Raw genomic sequence first — 22,140 nt, 5'->3', positions numbered from 1 at the left:
ATTTTATTGTAGAATCAACTCCTATCTGCGCACACCAGGGCGGCCGTGGGCAGATGCGTATGGTGTATTTACTCCATGTTATCGTGCATTGCGCTGTCACTGGTATTTTGATAAAAGAATTTGAACAACATATAAGAAGCGTATAAATTATTAAACAGTAAAACATTAACATTTAAGAAGTAAACTTACATTAAGTACTACTGCAGTGCCTTCGGGTATACCTCATTTTTTGTTTGCCCATTACATGCTTAAATGTATACATTTTTTAGTGCACCTACCCGAGAACACGCGACATATAACCGAGCGTGGGAGAAGCTTAATTTAAACTTACGTTTTACACCGTGCTTTGTTTCCCTTATGAACATGCTTGTATGCTTCACTCGCTCCCTTCTCAATTGTTTAATGAATTTTTTGTTCTTCGCTGTTTGCGGCTCCTCCTTCATTTGTCCCTACTGCGTTCACAGTCTTTTCACTTGATTACGTGGGAGGCGTGATGACGTGACACTCAACTCCTCCTCCCACAGCCATCGAGCTGCCGTCCATTACAGTATATTGTGAAAAAAGAGGTTCCAGTTATGACCATTACGCGTTAAATTTCGAAATGAAACCTGCCTAACTTTTGTAAGAAAGCTGTAAGGAATCAGCCTGCCAAGTTTCAGCCTTCCACCTACACGGGAAGTTGGACAATTAGTGATGAGTGAGTCAGTCAGTCAGTGAGTGAGTGAATCAGTCAGTGAGGGCTTTGCCTTTTATTAGTATAGATGTACATATACATATATATACACATATATACATATGTATACATATACACATATATACATATATATACATATACATATATATATATACATATACATACATATACATACATATACATATATATACATATACATACATATACAGATACATACATACATATATATACATACATATATATATAGGGCGGCACGGTGGCGCAGTGGTAGCGCTGCTGCCTCGCAGTTAGGAGACCCGGGTTCGCTTCCCGGGTCCACCCTGCGTGGAGTTTGCATGTTCTCCCCGTGTCTGCGTGGGTTTCCTCCGGGCGCTCCGGTTTCCTCCCACAGTCCAAAGACATGCAGGTTAGGTGGATTGGCGATTCTAAATTGGCCCTAGTGTGTGCTTGGTATGTGGGTGTGTTTGTGTGTGTCCTGCGGTGGGTTGGCACCCTGCCCGGGATTGGTTCCTGCCTTGTGCCCTGTGTTGGCTGGGATTGGCTCCAGCAGACCCCCGTGACCCTGTGTTTGGATTCAGCGGGTTGGAAAATGGATGGATGGATGGATGGAGATATATATATATATATATATATATATATATATATATATACATACATACATACATACATACATACATACATACACACACATATATATACTGGGTTCCTTGTCTCTGCTGCCAATTTCCTGCTTTTGGCATTAAAAATAACTACTCACAGAGTATTTGCCAATTTATGTGCTATTCTGATGTCTGATCTGGAGAGGATGCGCACTGTACTTTCTGATACACCATGATGATAAGAAAGGCTGTGTCAGGTGGAGAGGGGGTTCAGATTGGAGTCGATTGTTTGCGGAGGTCTGTGGAAACTCCTAAGTAAGTATTGTTTGATAAATGTCTTAGGGTAGCCATTTGATGTGAACAGATGGAAAACATAGTGTCTTTTATTATTTTTTGTTTCTTTCATATTACAATGGATGTAAATCCTTCTGAACAATGTCATAACAAAGCTCCATTTATGCAGTGAGGGGTGATTGGTAGAAAAACGTAATATTTTCATAGTGGTGTTGATCCTGTTCAAGCTGTTGTTTTGGGGGGGTTGTTGGCTAGTTGCACATAAGTAGTGGTGTCAGAGAACATTCATGCATAATGCAACTGTTGCACCTCCTTAGAAGGATTGTGTAATAACAATGCTGCTATCATTTTGTACCGATCTCAAAGCCTTTGTTCTTGTTTTAGAGATACATACAGTTGGATGTCTTATATATAACTGGCTGGCCACATAGGTTTCCTGCATAAGGTTTTGTACATTTTCTGAAAATATTTTATGTTTCATATAGACTATTGCATACAGTATGGAACTCTGATAAAAATCAATGAAAGGTTTTCAATACAAAATAAACCTCTGAATTTAACAGATACAATTGAGTAGATATTTCTTTTTTCATTAGGACTGTACATTTAACACATTGCCCACTTTAAATATATGGATTTTGCACAACAAATTTTACTCTTGGAGTCTGTATAAGGCTTGTGTATAAAAATTCCAAGACAGTTTTACAAAACAACAGGTCCTTAAGTTAGGGATCAGGTAATGCATATTATGTGAGAAACAGGCTCCTACTAGCAATAACAGAAGACTAGAAAATATATTGGTAGAAGAATCTGGCATGAAATAACCCTAGTAGCCTGCTAGTGATGACATATTAAGTCATTAGCTGTAAAGAACATTAATGATGAAAGATTAAAGTTTACCATATTCTCCTGTTTGTAGAATGACTAACAATCAATCAGAAAACAAAAGGGTGCTCAAGGAATTGATTTTAAACCCAGTTTTAGTCCTCTAAAGATTTTAAATTATTATTGTCACTGAACCCTTTAAAACCATAGGAATTTGATGGAGGAAAATATTCAGTAGCAAATATTATTTAAAAGTGTATCCTTAAACAGAAGAAAAATCAACAATGGTGTTAGATAAAACAGAACATGTACACATGCACACTACATGCACTATATAATCCATTTTCAAAGTCTACTTAATCCCAGATTGGGACTATGATGGTCCTTATCACAGTAGAAATTATGTTTAAGAAAAAAATCAACACTGGATGGGGTGTCAGTCCATTACAGGCAACACTTATCCCAGGTAGGCTAAGCAGTGCCTCTGCAAAACCCTTGGAGACATAATATTCGGCTGTATGAAGTGCAGTATATTGAGAAACCCATGTTAGCATCAAAGAACATTTAAGTTTTACAAAAATAAAAATAGGGATTAGGCCATGAGGAATGACTAAATCTCTATGAAGAAATTATGCAAATTATTAACTCACTATGCAATACTCTCATTAACTGAAATAAATTTCATTTTCATCAACACACTTCCAAGATTATTCTATTTCTTTTTTTAACAGGTTTTCAAAATTACTTTTGTAATTTAGTATACTCAGTAGATGTATAAAAGATGAACTGGCTTTCAACTTCTGGCAATGTATTTTGATTCTTGAAAATGGATAGTTTTTTCCCTGTATCCAATCATTATTCAAACTTCAAACGCAATTACTTTCTAATTTGTGCTTATGATAAGCACATCATTTAGTTCAAGAATGACTCCACTGTAGACCACAACACTATCAAATTACAATTCAACAGAGCTTTTCTATTGCAGTGAAAAGAGTCTTACAAATAAAATATGATATATATCAAAGTTAATTATAGAAAAAATAAGTTTTCACAAATTAATAAATATGGGAAAAATACTCAGTGCAAACAAAAGGGAAAATTTATAATTTGTCTTGGGATTGCATTTTGGGTTCAAGTAATTTCTGCTGCTGTTGTAACAAAGTACAAACTGTATCATTAAAGCATCCAATGGCACAGCTAAAGGGGATGTTAAGACAAATGACAAAATCTTTCATCCATGGCCAAGACAGAATTGTTACCTTGTCTGCTGGTCTGGGAGGGAGTAAAACCAGAGCTAGAGCTTGAACTAGAGCTGGAGCTTGCTGGGCTGTGATGTGCAGACTACATTAAAACAAAAACAGAAAAAAAGGCATTAGTGAAAGTCCAGCACTGCACTCACCCTAGTGATGGGGAATGCAGCCACACAGACTTCAAAGCTTCTACACTCATTAAACGCTTCCTCTGTCCGACATCTCCCAGGGAACTCTGTCCTTCTGAATGGGAGATCCAGCTGGGAAGTTCCACCACAGTAAGCAGAATGCATAGAATTAGGCAAATGGAACGAAGGCATTAAGAATGGTGCACTAAAAAAGATTAGGCATTTTACAGTGACAATCAGTTTGTTTTTTTCCCCCCAATATACTCTTCAAAATAGAATCCAAAGGGAAATCCACAGAATTATTAATCGCCTACATAAAAAAGTACAACTGACACGTTTCACAGGATCCAACTGGGGTTTAATATGCCTCAAGAAATGTAGCTAGCCCAAGCAACTAAAGCATTTTTCCATTGGCTCTTCAATTCAATTTAAAAAAACAAACTACAACGAAAAATACAACCTTTATAACATTAATGCTTAGATACTATAGTAATAACCAAAATGTGCATCATACAAATGATTTAAGCATTTAATAATCAGTTATGTTTTGATATTCTGTGTAAAAAGTGAATGTTTCAGTATTTTCATAAAGATTTTGCTCTTGCACAAAACTGTAAAATTCTGTACATGCACAGCTCCAGTCACCTCAGTTCCAAAAATGTATTTCTCCTTAGAAAGTCAGAATGTAAGATTCTGAAACCATGATTCAAATCAAGCTAACGTAATAAAATAACAAACAACTATGGCATGTCATTGAGACAGAAAGGTACAAATTTTCTTAGCTCATAAACTGTACCATTATATTAAGTCTTTCGGCAATAGAGATAGCTTTGATGGTTTTAACAGTAGCCTGCCCTTATAAATCTGTCCATCTAGACTGTCCTAATGAACAAAGATTTATAATAACTAATGACTAAGGTTTACAATTTGCACAATGCCTCCTTAAGTAATATTTGGACTTTTGTGTTTTCACTGGCACAAGTACTAAAACTCTTTAACATCTGCTGTCTTAAAAGGAATAGCACCTTTAATGTTGATACAAAATACTATGAAGACATATACAATCATATATATCACTGACTTCCTCAGCTTACAATAGTCAGGCAGAATTTCTCTATACATTTGATGGGATTAAAAGACTTATGGCCGATAGCTTGGTCAAGTATTTAAGAAGAGAAACACAACTTGACACAATTTGGTTTCTAACAATAGATATCATGAAAAGTTTTATAAATATAAAATCCAAACTTTGAAAATTGCAGCAACAAAATAATAAAATTTTCCAGCGTGCTTTACCAGTGTTCCATGAAAAGCTAAATTTAATACCACAATCCTAAAACCGTATCTATACCTGCCATAACTTAGTGAAATTACTTATGACACATCATCTGCACTATAAAAGCACCACCACTTTTACTATTGCTTTTTTTCATAATTTTGTCACGTAAAACAATGAATGGCACAATTAATAGTAATTTTTGGGTTTGGAAAAGCTCACAAATCATGTGTGAGTTTTGCCCACTGTTCTGTCACGTGGTAGAACTTGCATTTATGTTTTATATAATTATGGCATAAAAACAAAAGTAAGACTGCGGTTTTAAACACATTTAAGTTATGCCTTGAATGTGGAGTGTCAATTAGGACCATTATCATTTTCAAACCTGCTTATTGTGACTACTAATTGTGGGATTGTCAAGGCCATTCTTATGAGTATTAGCACAAAGTCTCCTGAAGCAGACAACTCTCAACCCAGGACCATTAAATTGCAACATAGACTCATGCACTTGTCCACATTATTTCATACTATTCAAACTAGAGGTTCCGATTAAGACTAACATACCGAAGTGGCAATCACATTCTAGTGAAGGCTTCACAAATGGACATGTGGGTGTTTTACAAACAACATTCTAGACTTAAATTCAGCAAGACCCTGGAGTAAATTATATTTAATTAAATAGATCACCAGAGTATGTGATTTAAAAATGGTTATTAAGGGGAAACTCAAAGGGCTATGAGAAAGAAATCTTGGGGATAAGCGGTTATTACACTGGCATGTCCATTTGTGATCCCTTTAGTGAACAAGGTATGTATTTAGGCAAATATATTTCAGTAGCTTTCACTTTTTTCAAACTACTGTACAAGCATCATTTTAACTAAACTAATGACAGGACAACTAATGGACTAGGAGCAGTTCAGACTTGACAAAAGTACAAAAGCACATGCATAGCTGCAGTAAAACATGCACAACTTGTTCAATTTATGTCACATGCCACCCTTCCACAAGTATAAATATGCAGTAACAGGAAATGCTGACTAACATATCTCAACAGATTTCTTGGTTATAAATCAAAAAGATAGGGGCAGAATAATTAAAAAATAAAAACTTACTTTGAATGTCATTAATTTTGTTATCAACTTACATAGGTTTTTATATGCACTGCATATTTCATGAAAATATAATATAAAAAGGACCACGAACAAAAACTACACAAACATATTTACAAGTATATATAGTACACAAATACTGCATTTTGGATAAAATAATACTATTACACAGCAGCAAAAAATACCTGCCAATAAAGGCAGTACAAATAGCAACATTATTTTTAGATAAGTACACTTTTGGTTTTATTGCTTGAATTAATTACATTTACTGTTATAAACATCATTTAACATACCGGACAGGAATTCAAGGAGCAGGAAAAGTATGTTGGTGTGACAGAGGTTTGTGCAAGCATCTATCTGCCTGTTATCTGCCACATGTGCGACTTTGTGGTTATTTCAAATAATTTGTACTGGGGAACTGTTTGCTGTCAACAATGGCTATTAGATGAATAAAACAGGAATATATACAAAATATGTATAAGTAAATTACATGAAGGTTAATTTAAAACAGTATATTAATCTGTAATTGAGGTCATCCACAATGTTTCTCTGTTTTAAGACAGATGATTAACTAAATTTGAAAAATATCACTGAAATCTGAATTTTCACAACAAATTTTCTTTAAGAATGAATGCACCAAATATCAACAAAACCAGCCCAAATGAGTCCAAATGTTTTCCTTCAGAAAGACAGACATGATGATGCTAGCCGTTTTTCAAAAGATAGTTATTCATTTGGCTGACAACCAGCACAGGCGCAGAATACTGTGTACATGATTTTCAGGCCAACAAAAGCAAATTATATATGTAATTACGGCCATACTATTTGCAATTATAGGCCAACAGCATACATGATAATTTCCAACTGATTTGCAAAATATGCTGTCAAGTGCACAATAAATGTGAAATTTAGGCTATATGAAATTTGAGGTTTTAACATATTAAAGGGAGCATGGTTCTGAGAAGTGTGGCAAAAGATTTTAAAACTCAATAATTAATGATTGTTATGAATATTAACTATTAAAATGGGAGCCTCAGGTGTATGACAGGAGTCGTAGTTGATTGGTTCTGCTGCCATATACCCAGCTATTACATTTGAGTTGGATTAATAAATAAGAAAGCTTTGAGGTTTCTAAATTTTCAACAGTTTGGCACAGCAGTGTGCAAGGATAGTGTCATAGTATGTTATAAGTACAGCAATCATTCAGTTCATTGTGTTTTTACTACACTAAATCATCAAAAAACTAAAAGAAGGCAGTGAAAATTATTATTTGGTATCAAAAGTAGTATACGTTTAACAAAAAAAAAATATTGTCACTGTACATCTTAACAAGAGAAAACTTTATTAGTGGAAGTCTTTTCATTAAACATAAGTGGACTGCACAGTGTTCATTCATTTCTACACAAGTGAGTGTGTAGTTTCTATTGTTCTACCCATTTCAACCTCCATAAATCATTATGGCTGTAATACATGGTGGCTTCATCTATCTTAACTCACATTAACAATTTGCTTCTTTCGATCTTCTGCATAGAGTTGATTTCTAAGAAATTTTTGAATATAAGGAATTGCTACATCGGTATTTGGGGACTATAAACTGAGTAAGTATGTATATGTGTGTGAAAAGACTGAAACATCTGGGATTAGATTCTGCCTTGTGCCCAACCCTGATGGGCTCCAAAAAAAATGGATAAATTGATAAAAAGGTCTTGAAATGATTAAGAGGCTAGTGTGTTTGATTTCTAATTTCTGCTGTAGTTTAAACAACTGACTTATCATATTTGATAGAATTCTTAATTCATACCATCATTCAGTTAAAGACTAGTGCCATACTGCATAATTTCTAAAAGCCACATCATCTACAGTGACTTGGAACATTTAGAATGTGAAAATAACTTGAAGGCATTTCTAAAAATAGGACCATAACACACCTAGCAATAAAAAATCTGGACATATACAAGAACATTATTCCCTTTTCTATATTATACATTCTTTCAGATGGTGGCCCAGCATTATGTTTCGGGTTTTAATTGGATAATATCCTGTGTTATTTTCTGTACATCAAGCAGCCTGCATTAATATTTTTCCAGATTTTTCTCAGAGGCCACATGTATGCATGAAGTCATTTGATAAAGATGACAGTCCAGCAAATATGAAAGGGCAGAATGGCCACACTGTAACATCCATCCATCCATCCATTTTCCAACCCGCTGAATCCGAACACAGGGTCACGGGGGTCTGCTGGAGCCAATCCCAGCCAACATAGGGCACAAGGCAGGAACCAATCCTGGGCAGGGTGCCAACCCACCGCAGACTGTAACATTCATTTGTAAAATTTTGATTTACTGACAGGATAGTGATGTTTTAATTTCATAGCACTAGATGTGCATTAAATAACTATTATAAACACGTGTCACACAACTACTGTACCACTTCTGAAAGGCAAATTTTGAAATGCCTCATTCAAATATGTGGGCTGACAAAATTTACAGCTTTTACTGTATGTGACAGTGAATATGGAAAGAGGGACTAATGTTGAATTTCCTTGCTGAAATGCCAAAGAAAATATTTTTAGTTTTCTTTAAGCTGCTGTAACATGCAAAAAATTCAAATAAACTATATCATACCTATTATATCATATAAACTATTGTTTTGCTTAGTTTTAAGAATTTAATCAAGATTTAATACTCAAGTCAAGGATTCTATACAAAGCTGAATTTGGATTTTTTATTTTAAAACAAACAAACAGAAAACTGGAAACAGAGTAATTTTCAAAATGAATTCCAAACATAATTGCCCATTTTATAAATTGAATTGTCCATTTCACCATTAAATTCTAAACCGGTAGTATTCATTGATATACAGACAAGCAGAAATGGTAAATGGTGACTTAAGTTTAATTCTTAAATCTATGACTTATCACATTTAGTGGTGCATAATTAAGATTTACCTGTTAAGTACTGTAACTAACTTCACTACATTTAACAGCTTATTTCATGATAAATATATCCATCCATCCTCTTCCGCTTATCCAAAATCGGGTCGCGGGGGCAGCAGCTTTTGCAGAGATACCCAGACTTCCCTTTCCCCGGCCACTTCTTCTAGCTCTTCCAGGAGAATCCCAAGGTGTTCCCAGGCCAGCCGAGAGACATAGTCCCTCCAGCGTGTCCTGGGTCTTCCCCGGGGCCTCCTCCCGGTTAGACGTGCCCGGAACACCTCACCAGGGAGGCGTCCAGGAGGCATCCTGATCAGATGCCCGAGCCACCTCATCTGACTCCTCTCGATGCGGAGGAGCAGCGGCTCTACTCTGAGCCCCTCCTGGATGACTGAGCTTCTCACCCTATCTTTAAGGGAAAGCCCAGACACCCTGCGGAGGAAACTCATTTCAGCCACTTGTATTCGCGATCTCGTTCTTTCGGTCACTACCCATAGCTCATGACCATAGGTGAGGGTAGGAACATAGATCGACTGGTAAATTGACACGACAGACCGATGCAGAGCCCGCATTACTGCGGATGCCACACTGATCCGCCTGTCGATCTCACGCTCCATTCTTTCCTCACTCGTGAACAACACCCAGAGATACTTGAACTCCTCCACTTGGGGTAGGATCTCGCTACCAACCCTGAGAGGGCACTCCACCCTTTTCCAGCTGAGGACCATGGTCTCAGATTTGGAGGTGCTGATTCCCATCCCAGCCGCTTCACACTCGGCTGCAAACCGATCCAGAGAGAGCTCAAGATCACGGCCTGATAAAGCAAACAGGACAACATCATCTGCAAAAAGCAGTGACCCAATCCTGAGTCCACCAAACCGGACCCCCTCAACGCCCTGGCTGCGCCTAGAAATTCTGTCCATTAAAGTTATGAACAGAATCGGTGACAAAGGGCAGCACTGGCGGAGTCCAACTCTCACTGGAAACAGGTTCGACTTACTGCCGGCAATGTGGACCAAGTTCTGGCACCGATCGTACAGGGACCGATCAGCCCTTATCAGGGGGTCCGGTACCCCATACTCTTGGAGTACCCCCAACAGGATTCCCCGAGGGACACGGTCGAATGCCTTTTCCAAGTCCACAAAACACATGTAGCCTGGTTGGGCAAACTCCCATGCACCCTCCAGGACCCTGCTAAGGGTGTAGAGCTGGTCCACTGTTCCGCAACCAGGACGAAAACCACACTGTTTCTCCTGAATCCGAGGCTCGACTATCCAACTGACCCTCCTCTCCAGGACCCCCGAATAGACTTTTCCAAGGAGGCTGAGGAGTGTGATCCCTCTGTAGTTGGAACACACCCTCCGGTCCCCTTTCTTAAAGAGGAGGACCACCACCCCGGTCTGCCAATCCAGAGGCACTGTCCCTGATGTCCATGCGATGTTGCAGAGGCGTGTCAACCAAGACAGTCCTACAACATCCAGAGCCTTGAGGAATATACATCAATAAAATGAATCACAAATGTTGAAAGCACCAATCTACAATAATTCTCATAATAATCATAATGCAGTTTTACTTACACACTACTAAGTACACAGACTTCTTTGTAAGGGCGAATAATTTTCACTTGGACAGTGTAGTGTACTATATCAACAGTATACTGAATTTTAATAACAAAGAGCTTCTAAAATGTTCAGTGTACAGCCACAGACTACAGGTAATCGAACACCAGCTTTCAGCATGTCAGGTCCATAAGACATTCAATATTCTGGGGAAAATATCAAATATTTGAGACAATATGATTATATGACATACAGCTGTTGCAGAAAAATTCCATTAAGCTCTAACAAATAAGTAACTTTCAAAGTAAATTCTATAAATCTTGTAAGATAGTTTCTAATTGTAAAAAAAGAAATAATATGGGCATATGGTAGTAATAAATCATACTATCAAGTTTCTAAAATGTTTTCTTTGGCTTAAGAACCAGATTTAATTGTACTTTATTGGTTGTGTGAATGCCAAAGAAAATTACCATTATTTAAAACAATGAAAATGTACACCTTATTTTCAAATGTTTTCTGAAAGTTTAGAGAGCCTATCAACTGTCTTTCATTTATTTAAAAAAAATCTACTTTATTAACAAAAATAACAGCCATTCCAAACAACCATTACAATTATAAAATAAAAAAGGATCAAATCATCAAGGCTTTAAAACAACTTTTTAGCTTTTCTGCTATGGATACAGAAGTGAACACCTATTCAGAAAATTTTGCTTAAAGCAAAATGTCAACCCATCAGAAATTTTCCGAACTGACACTATAAAAGCATCACATTCATTAAAATATTACCATTTATTTTGTCCCAAACCATTTACTAATAATAGAAACATTTATTATTGTCAACTGGTGTGCGCTACAAAGAGTTAGGTGGCCACACAAAGATATATAATAAGCTGTGTCAAATTGTCTTGTTTGAACTAATTATACTCCCTCCAGAAAAGAGTGCTATATTCATCACTGTACATCTTAATGAATGACATACTATGAAATTCCCTTTTCACTATTGTTACTGGACTCGGCACTGCCATACTATAATAAATAATTTCACTTTTCAGTAAAAGGGACTTTCAAAAAGGGGGAAAAACTAATTAAGGGTGCTTCTTGTCGGACTTTTTCTTTATATTTTATATATATATATATATATATATATATATATATATATATATACATATACATACACATACACACACACACACACACATACATATTCACACACAGACAAAACACTATCAAAGAGTCATCTAGCACCTGGTAAAACTTTATTTACTGCTGAAAATTTTATCACAGTACAAAATGAAAACAAAAAAAATTATGTGTGTATTATATATGCATAAACACACATATACATATACATATATGTATACACACACACAAAGAATATCTCCCTACCATGATATAATGATGTATTTTATTTTACATTCAAAGGAAAATGTTCCTGAATGTATTGCAGGTTTAGTTTCATTCTATCAAAACAATAACTCACTGCATATTACTGCAATATGTGAAGTGTCTGAAGCTCAGCAAGCATTACTTATAAAACTTCTCATAATTATATATATAAACTAAGAACATTAAATATTTAGAAGACGTTAGGATGTTTGAACAAACTAGTTAGTAACAAAGCAGTTATTAAAAAGTATGCACTAGTAAAACTTGTAGGTAGATACCCATTATAAGCTTAATTGTTACTTGTTTTGCACACAATAAATATATTATTATACTGGTCAACTGTTGCTTACATTAATAAACCTATTGTCTCTATAAAGAAAGTATCACCTATAATTTAACACGCCACATTTGGAAACACATAATGGAATTCCATCCACTCTCTCATTACTGTTTTCCCTCCAAAAAGTTTTAAGATAAAAGAAAGTGCCACAGCTTTTCAAGCAAACCATACTATTCTCAGTTGCAACAATAAAATCATAAATCTTCCGGCTTCCAATGGATGCTCGTAAAACTGTCCATTTCTTTCTGTGGGGTTTCTACTTGGAACGTGTGAGGATCTGGCAAGTTTTTAAACTGCTAGAAATTCATTATAAAGACCAATAAATTAAAAAAACAAAACAAAACACGCACTCTAAACATTAGTGGTTTTGTTTTAAGGCAAACTGTAGTGTTACTGCCAGCAAAAAAAGAACAGCAATGATTATATTTAAATAATCAGAACACATATTATTATTATTTATTTATTTGGGTGATGCCTTTACCCTAAGCAACTAACAACATCTGAGATACAATTGGTTATATTTCTTTTGTTTACCCAATTGGAGCACACGTGGGTGAAGAGACCTGCTCATGGTCACACAGTGCCATTAGGAGGATTTGAGCCAAAACCCACAGAGGCTGAAGTCCAAAGCCTTAACCACTACACCACACAGCCTGCCAATTGCTCACTTTAGTGTCTCTTGCAAAGGACACAATTCTCAAGAGTGAAAACAGCAAGAAAAATGGAAACCTCAGTATAATATAAAAAGTAAGTTCAATCCAGTGAAGCCTACACATAGCAAATAAATTGTAAGAAACTTTGCAGCCCATGTTGGGGAATTCATTCATTGCAATAAAGAATACCATAAGATAACATATAGATAATTTACTGGCTCAGTCCCAAGAACTCTTATACTCAATTACTAAAGTTACTATGGGCAGTAGATTTGCTATAAATCAGTGCTGCTCAAGTAGGTACCTGAAAACCCTTGGTTTAAAAACTTATTTCATTTTATCTACATGTTAAAAGAACAGAACAGTGTTCAAACCTGGGAGAGGAAAAAAATGTATACTAATATTAAAAAAAAAAAAAAGTGCTTGACACAACCAGTATGTGCATTAAATTTTAAAAGGGGAAACCATACTGGAGTTATATTCAGTCAAATTACAGGGTTGTATATTGAAAACACAACAGTTTGAAACATTGTATGGAAATGTCTGCATACACAGTCTATTATTAATTCATTCATTCGTTCATTATTTGATCAGCTTATTCCAATTCTCCAATTCAATTTGAAATCATTAGTAATTAATTGTAATTAATTTTTATGCTGCCTTTCACGTTTGCCATTGTTTGCCAGAAGAATTGACTGCATGCGCAACATTGTGTCTGATCCAGCTTGCTACAGACGAGGCCATTCACGCAAACCTAAGTGACAGGGGTCAGACTTGGCAACCACTAGTGACTTTGATATTTGGTTTGTATCCTGGTCTGATTTATTAAACTGCTGAGAATTCAACTTACCAATTTCTGCTTGTTAGAAAACTGTTCTCTTCATTTGTCCCTAAAAGCACAATAAATTGATCCGTACCTCTATCACAACAACTGCAACTTCCCTTTTTTCAAAAGACAGTACCCACTGCAACACTGACTTCATTTTTTTTTTTCTGAGATTTTGCATATTGTGAGCAAAGCACTTAGAAACAAGCAATATTAGACTGATTAAAACATTTTGGCTAAATACAGTAGATAAAAAGTTATTGTACATTGTGGTGCAGATTATTTTGTCATAAGCTCTGCTGTTTTTAAATAAAGCAATGCTCCATGACTTCTTTTACCCATGGGAAATCTGTTCACTGAAGTTAACAGATATTTGCAAAGACTGCAGCTTTCTGCTTGTACATATTACAATGGAAAGGCAAAAAAGACCCCTGCTCATGTTCACTTTTTTCAGTTTTACAGATTAAAGGAAAAAATGTTTGTCTATAATATTTTCTGATCCAGACCAAAAATAAAAAATATATTTTTGTGGTTTTAATATTAAATTTAAAAATTAAAATCAAATGACCAAAAGGCACATGTAAGTCTCAAGAAAATAATGTTGTCTCTTCTATTTCTGAAGTGCAATCACTGAATCCATAATCCTGAGGAGTATTGCCACTTTAGGGTAGAGATGTGCACATACACATTACCTAAGCAGTTCATAAAACATATTAGACAGCAGTAAATTAATTATTGATACCAACCTTTTTTTTTTATTAAGTTGATCTCTTTAATAAGCTGTTGAATTTATGTAGTTTGAGCATTTTACCTGACTAATGTATTGATTTATATGTTTTGTACCGTTTTATCTGTAGCCTATTTGTTTATTTACCAGCATTGTAAATGTAACTTCTATAACATAGAAGAAAGTTGATGTGGATCTGTGTGGTACATTATAAATTACAATCAAATATTATGGTGAGTAGTATATTAAAATGTTTACTTCAGTGCAGCACAACATCCTTCGTGATAGTGAAGAGGGCTGCATAGCATTTTCTACAAAAAAAAACTGTGAAATGCCAGGTGAATAGGTATATTTATGTGCTGTAATTTGATCCTACAGTGTTTCACTGCACTTACTTTTGAACATTACAAATAAAAGTGTAAGACGATCATTTACAAATATATATATATATATAAATATAAAATCTCACACTTCATTCTTTAAACAGACTAGAAAAATCATACTGTTCAAAAATTGTATTTGTTAGTTTCTGTAATCTGGAGCATTATCAAGTTTTTATTATTTATCAGGGATTAAAACTACATATCACCATAATTTTGGTGTACTTTGTGCACATAAGTAGAAGCTTAACAAGTAGTGATATTCTTTTAAATGTTTAAATCTCTCTGTACACCAACTTTGCTGGGCTATATCATCCAATCCCATGGGTTCTCTTATCAGTGCTGCTGATGAATACACTGCTGTATATGTTGTTCCCACCTGAAGACAACATGGTATCAGCTAGAGTCTATGCATGTCTTACTGATTTCTCAACCTGGGTGAAGGACCACCATCTACAGCTCAACCTGGCAGACAGATTTAGACTTTATCTGACAGAATATACAGCACAACTTCTGGTCCAGGCAACTCACTTCTGGCAGGAGTCGTCGCATGTGATATCAAGCAGCTGCAGATTGTCCAGATTGCAGCAGGCTCATCTTGTATTTAACCAGCTGACAAGGGTATATGTCACTCCTGTCTTCAGGTCGCTACATTTGCTTCCTGTAGCGGCACACCTTAAGCTAAAATCCCTGATGCTCACCTACAGAGCAGTCAATGGGTCAGCACTTGTGTATATGGAGACACTGGTGAGGTGCCATGCTATCTTTTGCTCACTCAGGTCTGCCAGGGAACAGCATCTGGTAATACCGCCTCTATGTGGTATCAAGTCTCAATCCAGACTCTCTTCCTTTGTAGTTCCTAGTTGGTGGAATGAACTGCCCACCTCTATCCGAACTGCTGACTTCCTCAATGTATTTAAGAAGCAATTGAAAACCCATCTGTACTATGTGTGTTTGGGAATAAAAAAAAAAAAAAAAAAAAAACTTGGCTCTGTGATCTTTCATATGTTTGGTTGATGTTACATTAAGTTTAATTGCTTTATTGATTGTTAAGCTATTGTTTGTAAATTTTTAGCTAGTACATCTTTTCCCTTGCAGCAATCAACTTTTGTTACTTGTCCTACTACACTTGCTGAACAAACAGGTCATAGCTTAATGTTACCACTTTTGTAAGTTGTTTTGGATAAAAGCACCTGCCAAGCAATTAAATGTAAATCTGAATCTGCATGGCTGAGTATCAAATGAGAATTTGCAAATTTGGGCTGGAAACAGCTGAATTCAAGTTAAGTACTAAATTTGAAAATTACAATCAAATAGAACATTGAACTCTCAATAAGTAATGTCTTTTTTCTCAAGCTCCACCACTGAATTTTACAGTCCTGTAAAGGACACAGAGTCTTGGAAAGGACTCCGTTTTTTTTTTGTTTTACTATAATTTAGAACTGATTTAGACTTGCTCTGGACTAGCTATATGAAGGTGAAGTTTATTACAAACCTGGATAGTTCGATAGAATCAATAGTGAATTTATAAGTAATTTTATCTATCCATCAGTTTCTCATTAAGCTACCAGAGACTATCCTGTGGTAAGAAGCCAACATGAACTCAAGAAACACATTAGAATTTCACTTTGGAAGGACACAAAATAAGATACACAATTAGTACTTCAAAATCAAACCAAATGATAAGTAGAATCAAATCAACCTTATGAAACACAACAATTTTGGTTAAAAGAGTTTACATACCGTAATCATGGCAAAGATAAGGGGAATGAGCGCTGAAAGAAATACTGTTTAAGCATGTCAGCATTTATTCAACAATAAATATAAAACAGAAGCAAAGCTGACAGAAGCTACAATTATTTAGTTTGGCCTTTCTGCACAAGTTATTTATCTCAGTTTTTATGCATACTTATAAGAAGCAGTACCAGTGCCTCAAACTGGAGAATAGGGTTAATTGATCCATGACTGTACTGTACAGAACATCATACCAGCAACAAGCAAATGCAGCTTTATCTGTCACCATTAAGTAAGTAATATATATATTATTAAACAGTCAAAAATTAATTTTAAAAATCTGTCTACATTTGTATTGTTTTTTCCAGTCATCTGACTATATGACCAGATAACATAAGAATGTTGAAAACATTATTACACTGTAGATCTTAAAATATTTTGTGAAGTTGCAGCACTAAGCGGCGATATTTTCCAGATTATGTATGAAAATCATCAGACATAATCAAAGACGGGTAGAAGGGTGTGGTATTAAGCTGTTCTCTTATGGAATGTCTGCCTATTCAACATATTAAAAGCCAACACAACAGATGTGAAAAGGGTTGAATGATATGTTGAAAGTAAGCAGAATGGGATATTTGTGAAAGTGAAAAACAACACCTTGGCCAAGATCTAAAGTGCAGCAGACTTGGAATAAGCAAGGTAATATTAAAAGAAGGCACTTAGAATTAATTTGCATTGCAACATCATAGGCCACTGTATTTTTAAGAATGTGATATCACCCATCTCTTCTAGGATAGCATATGAACTCCAAAACAGTCTTGTATGTGTTAAGGCACAGAAACATTTCAAGTGGTTCATTATGTTTTTAAAAATGTTAATGACTTTTGATTCAGCATGGGCTTGTGACAGTACTTGCCACTGCCAACTACAACAGGAATGCCAATTAAGCAAATGTTTGTGACACTCAAATGGTGCACTTTTCTTTTCTATAATTGACTTTACATGTACCTTTTTAACTACAAGAATTCTACATGGAGCAGATTTTTTTTGTGTTGATTTTACTGCAACACCTTTCTGAAACATCAGCTCTTTGATAATGATGATGTGCCAAATGGGAATAAAAAGTTGTTTTAGCACGTTTTTGAATACAGACACACAGTGTCATCCAACTCTCCAGTAATGCATATTCAGTTTCAAATAGTATTTACTGTTCTTTGTGACACCAGGAATTGTTAAAGATTAAATGTTTTTCAGGACTGTCTCAAAGAACAAGATTTTTTTTTAAAACCCTCTCACATATCAATACGCAAACATATTTGGGCCACAAAAAAAAAAGAAATGTTACACTTATTTCTTAGTTTACCAGCTGCTGTAAGATCTGCTATCTAAACAGTGCAAAATGTCCTGACAAAATGTTTAATATACAAATATAAAGTCCCTGCATCATGGCAGAAAGCTGTACGCTTCATTTAACCTTAAGACAAAATGTAGTTAAATGGCCAACAAAACAGTTTCCAATTGCCAATTTGTAGTATTTTGGATCTGTGTTACCTATGGCCGTCACCCAAATGTTACTGCATCTGACCCCACCCTATCCCTGCAGGTAGTCAACCCACATGGAGGCTCAGTGCAACTCTGAAAATGAGATCATACCTTTCACATTATACACTGTGTATTTAAAAATACCACAGCAGATCAAATAACATGATGAAATACACAAAATGAAGTATAGCCACTAGAATTAAAACAAAAAAAGTGTACTGAGGACACTTTGCACTTTAAGGTATTTTTGAAAGACTAAAACCCATTTTAGGTACGTTTGAATATAAGGTGAAAGTATCTACTACTATTGGAATGTCTGTCTGTGCACATTAAAGAACTCGGCTCTCATCAGAACAATTATGTTTAAATTTGTCGCACATATTCTTAAAGGAAATTTGTCAAAACAGTTTATAAAATTTTCATTGAGATATCTCAAACAGGTACTGCTGTACAAAATTCAAAGCCTCTCATTGAAAACCATTTGCAAATTTTTAAACTTACCCATCTTAAAAGAGAGAAATGTTATGTGCAACTGCAATTAAGGATTAGTTTACAGTTTTAAATTTACTTAGATGAAACTTCAAATTGTATAATTTGTATATTTTCCTTTTTACTCAACCAATAGCTGCTCTATATAGAGAAATGGATACCAACACAAATAAGTCAAATTCCTGGGAGGCACATGCATGCAAACCACACCTCTGGTATACCAGCTCACTTCTCCAGTTGGCTGAGGTTTTTTCATATGTATCTCTCACTGTTGAAAGTTCACTTTATGCAACTTTGCTTTTATGAAAGACTTACTGTACATTAAGTACCCGTTTTCACTAACTGACTTCACTAGCTAAAGAGGATTTTTCGCTTTTATGAAGGAAGCAAGCCATCTTTAACAGTGTGCACCCCAGTAGCATCCAGCTCCTTATCCTGAAGTTCATTCAGCATTAAATCGTCATTGCATTGAACTGTGCTTGTGAGCGTCTGTGCTTAATATTATCTAATTTTACTTTGTGGAAGTTGAAGAAGATGCATTTGAAGGGTTTTTGATGAAGAGATGATGTAATTGCAAGAGGAAAGGGTATGAATAAAAACCAAATGAAAGAATGAGTTGCCCGAAAGTGAAGTTGCCCATGAACTGAACATGAAGCACTTGTGTGAAATTTTGACTTTGACTGACAGTGGTACAATGACTGCAGAAAAGCATGACTTTAATTTTGAAAGGATACCTACAAAGAACTGTATGATAGAAAAATTGATGAGACTAAGCATTCAGACATACTGCAATATTTCAAGCCTTCCACATCAGCCCAAGCAGATGATGAACTTTCACTTTGAACATGGAGGCAGGCAGACACAGAAGGTGTAGAACTTAGTGACTAGCAGGCTCTGATGGATTCAGATGATGATGATGAGATGTTAATGGATGACTCTCTTTATCCTTCATCCCAATCTCCTGTACCTCCCACCACCCCAACCTGTAACTCCTCAGCCTGACACATCATCACCACCACCACATCCTCTCAGCCTTCCAGTGTCCTTGTTGTCTTCCCAATTTGGGTAAGTAAAAATTAGACTATATGTACATTATTTCTACTTTATACAGACTGTATATTTATCACATTATTCATGGTTTTACTATATTTTAATCTTATTTTAGGTTTAATGTGTTACTGGTATGATTTGGTAGATTATTTTTGAGTAAGGAGACGCTCAATATTTTTTCCAATATATATTAATGGTTAATGCTTCTTCGCTTTGTGCCATTTTGGCTCACAAAAGGTTTTACAGAAACACTTTACTATCAGATAGAGGGGGAAACTTGTTATATATGTCTTCATATAAGCAATTAGTCAGGAATGTAAGAGCAAGAGAATTATGTAGCACTGCTCTATAAAAACAGTAAAAAAAATACCAATACATTTTTTATATTACACCAAAGACAACTTTACAGCTGCATTATCTGAACATTATAATGATTCGGTATTTCTCTGAACATTGCAATTTACAGGCAAAGCTCCAGACAACTCTCCATCCAACAATCTTGAGACTTCAACAGAGTACTTCTTTCAAAAATGTAATGTGAAAATAATGTAGCTACAGTAATCCCTCCTCTATCGCGGGGGTTGCGTTCCAGACCCCCCCCGCGAAAGGTGAAAATCCACGAAGTAGAAACCATATGTTTATATGGTTATTTTTATATTGTCATGCTTGGGTCACAGATTTGCACAGAAACACAGGAGGTTGTAGAGAGACAAGAACTTTATTCAAACACTGCAAAAAATATTTGCCTCTTTTTCAAAAGTTTAAACTGTGCTCCATGACAAGACAGAGATGACAGTTCCGTCTCACAATTAAAAGAATGCAAACATATCTTCCTCTTCAAAGGATTGCGCGTCAGGAGCAGAGAATGTCAGAGAGAGAGAGAGAAAAGCAAACAAAAATCAATAGGGCTGTTTGGCTCTTAAGTATGTGAAGCACCGCCGGACAAAGCAGCTGCAAGGATGTACAATGTGAAGGTAATCTTTCAGCATTTTTTGAGGAGCGTCCGTATCCTCTACGCCAGTGTGCGAACAGCCCCTCTGCTCACACCCCCTCCGTCAGGAGAAGAGAATGTCAGAGAGAGAGAGAGAGACAGAGAAAAACAAACAATCAAAAATCAATACGTGCCCTTTGAGCTTTTAAGTATGCGAAGCACCGTGCGGGAAGCATGTCGCTTGACAAAGCAGCTGCACAGAAGGGAGCAACGTGAAGGTAATCTTTCAGCATTTTTAGACGAACGTCCGTATCGTCTAGGGGTGCGAACAGCCTCCCTGCTCACACCCCCTCCATCAGGAGCAGAGAATGTCAGAGCAAGAGAGAGAGAGAGAGAGAAAAGCAAACAATCAAAAATCAATACGTGCTGTTTGATCTTTTAAGTATGCGAAGCACAGTGCGGGAAGCGTATCGCTTGACAAAACAGCCACATGTAAGCCCAGCAAGGAAGAGAGCAATGTGAAGGTAATCTTTTAGCGTTTTTTGAGGAGCGGCTGTATCCTCTAGGGGTGCGAACAGCTCCCGTGCTCACAATATATTTGAGAAGTTTTATTTAATATGTAATACGCGCTCTGGTTGGGTAGCTTCTCAGCCATCTGCCAATAGCGTCCCTTGTATGAAATCAACTGGGCAAACCAACTGAGGAAGCATGTACCAGAAATTAAAAGACCCATTGTCCGCAGAAATCCGTGAACCAGCAAAAAATCCACGATATATATATATAAATATGCTTACATATAAAATCCACGTTAGAGTGAAGCCGCGAAAGTCGAAGCACGATATAGCGAGGGATTACTGTACTGCAAAACCCATTTGGATTATGCTTTCAACTATGTGACATTGTAAAGTGCTATTAAAAAGCATGTATTTAACACAGTCTACTAATGTAATATTTTATCCATTATTTTTGAATATGACACAATAAAATAATTTTTTGATGAAGCAACTTAACAAAAATGTAAATGTTCCAACTTTTAAATCAAAGTTAACTAAGTAAATGAAATACAATTCTGTTTATATGTAAATCAGATTTTTTTTTTTTTTTTTTAATACCAGCAACAGATTCCTTTAGTGACATCATTGTGGTTTAAAATATACCATGTTATTTTATAGATACTGTGTCAAATGAATGAACATGATATCAGTAAACATTTAACTGGATTGAGACTTCCTGATGTTGTGCAAAAATATTTTTTGATGACTCAGTTGGTCTCCAAAGGTGGAAAAATAACTTCTGTGTATTATTATGATAAGGGCATGGGTAAACAAAAAAAGCAGCTGGCTAAAAAGTGGCCAATGCATTAAATGAAAAAAAAACAAACAAAAAAAAATATCACACAAATGAAAAAAAATAGAA

The 22,140-nt window shown here is 35.8% G+C and overlaps 1 protein-coding gene across 4 annotated transcripts in view; it reads right to left on the bottom strand.

The window, feature by feature from the left end:
* The window catches only part of mllt3 (MLLT3 super elongation complex subunit), a 400,950-nt gene that overhangs the window by 123,438 nt on the left and 255,372 nt on the right, over positions 1-22,140 (bottom strand). For all 4 annotated transcript variants that reach the window (XM_051930090.1, XM_051930091.1, XM_051930093.1 and 1 more), the window contains one exon: positions 3,672-3,753. In XM_051930090.1, coding sequence (XP_051786050.1) covers positions 3,672-3,753 — 82 coding nt within the window. The remainder of the gene's footprint in view (positions 1-3,671; positions 3,754-22,140) is intronic.

The sequence above is a fragment of the Erpetoichthys calabaricus genome, chromosome 7 (assembly GCF_900747795.2).
Source record: "Erpetoichthys calabaricus chromosome 7, fErpCal1.3, whole genome shotgun sequence".
Lineage (NCBI taxonomy): Eukaryota > Metazoa > Chordata > Cladistia > Polypteriformes > Polypteridae > Erpetoichthys > Erpetoichthys calabaricus.
Note: the sequence above shows the minus strand (reverse complement) of the source record. Positions and strands in the feature narration are given on the sequence as shown.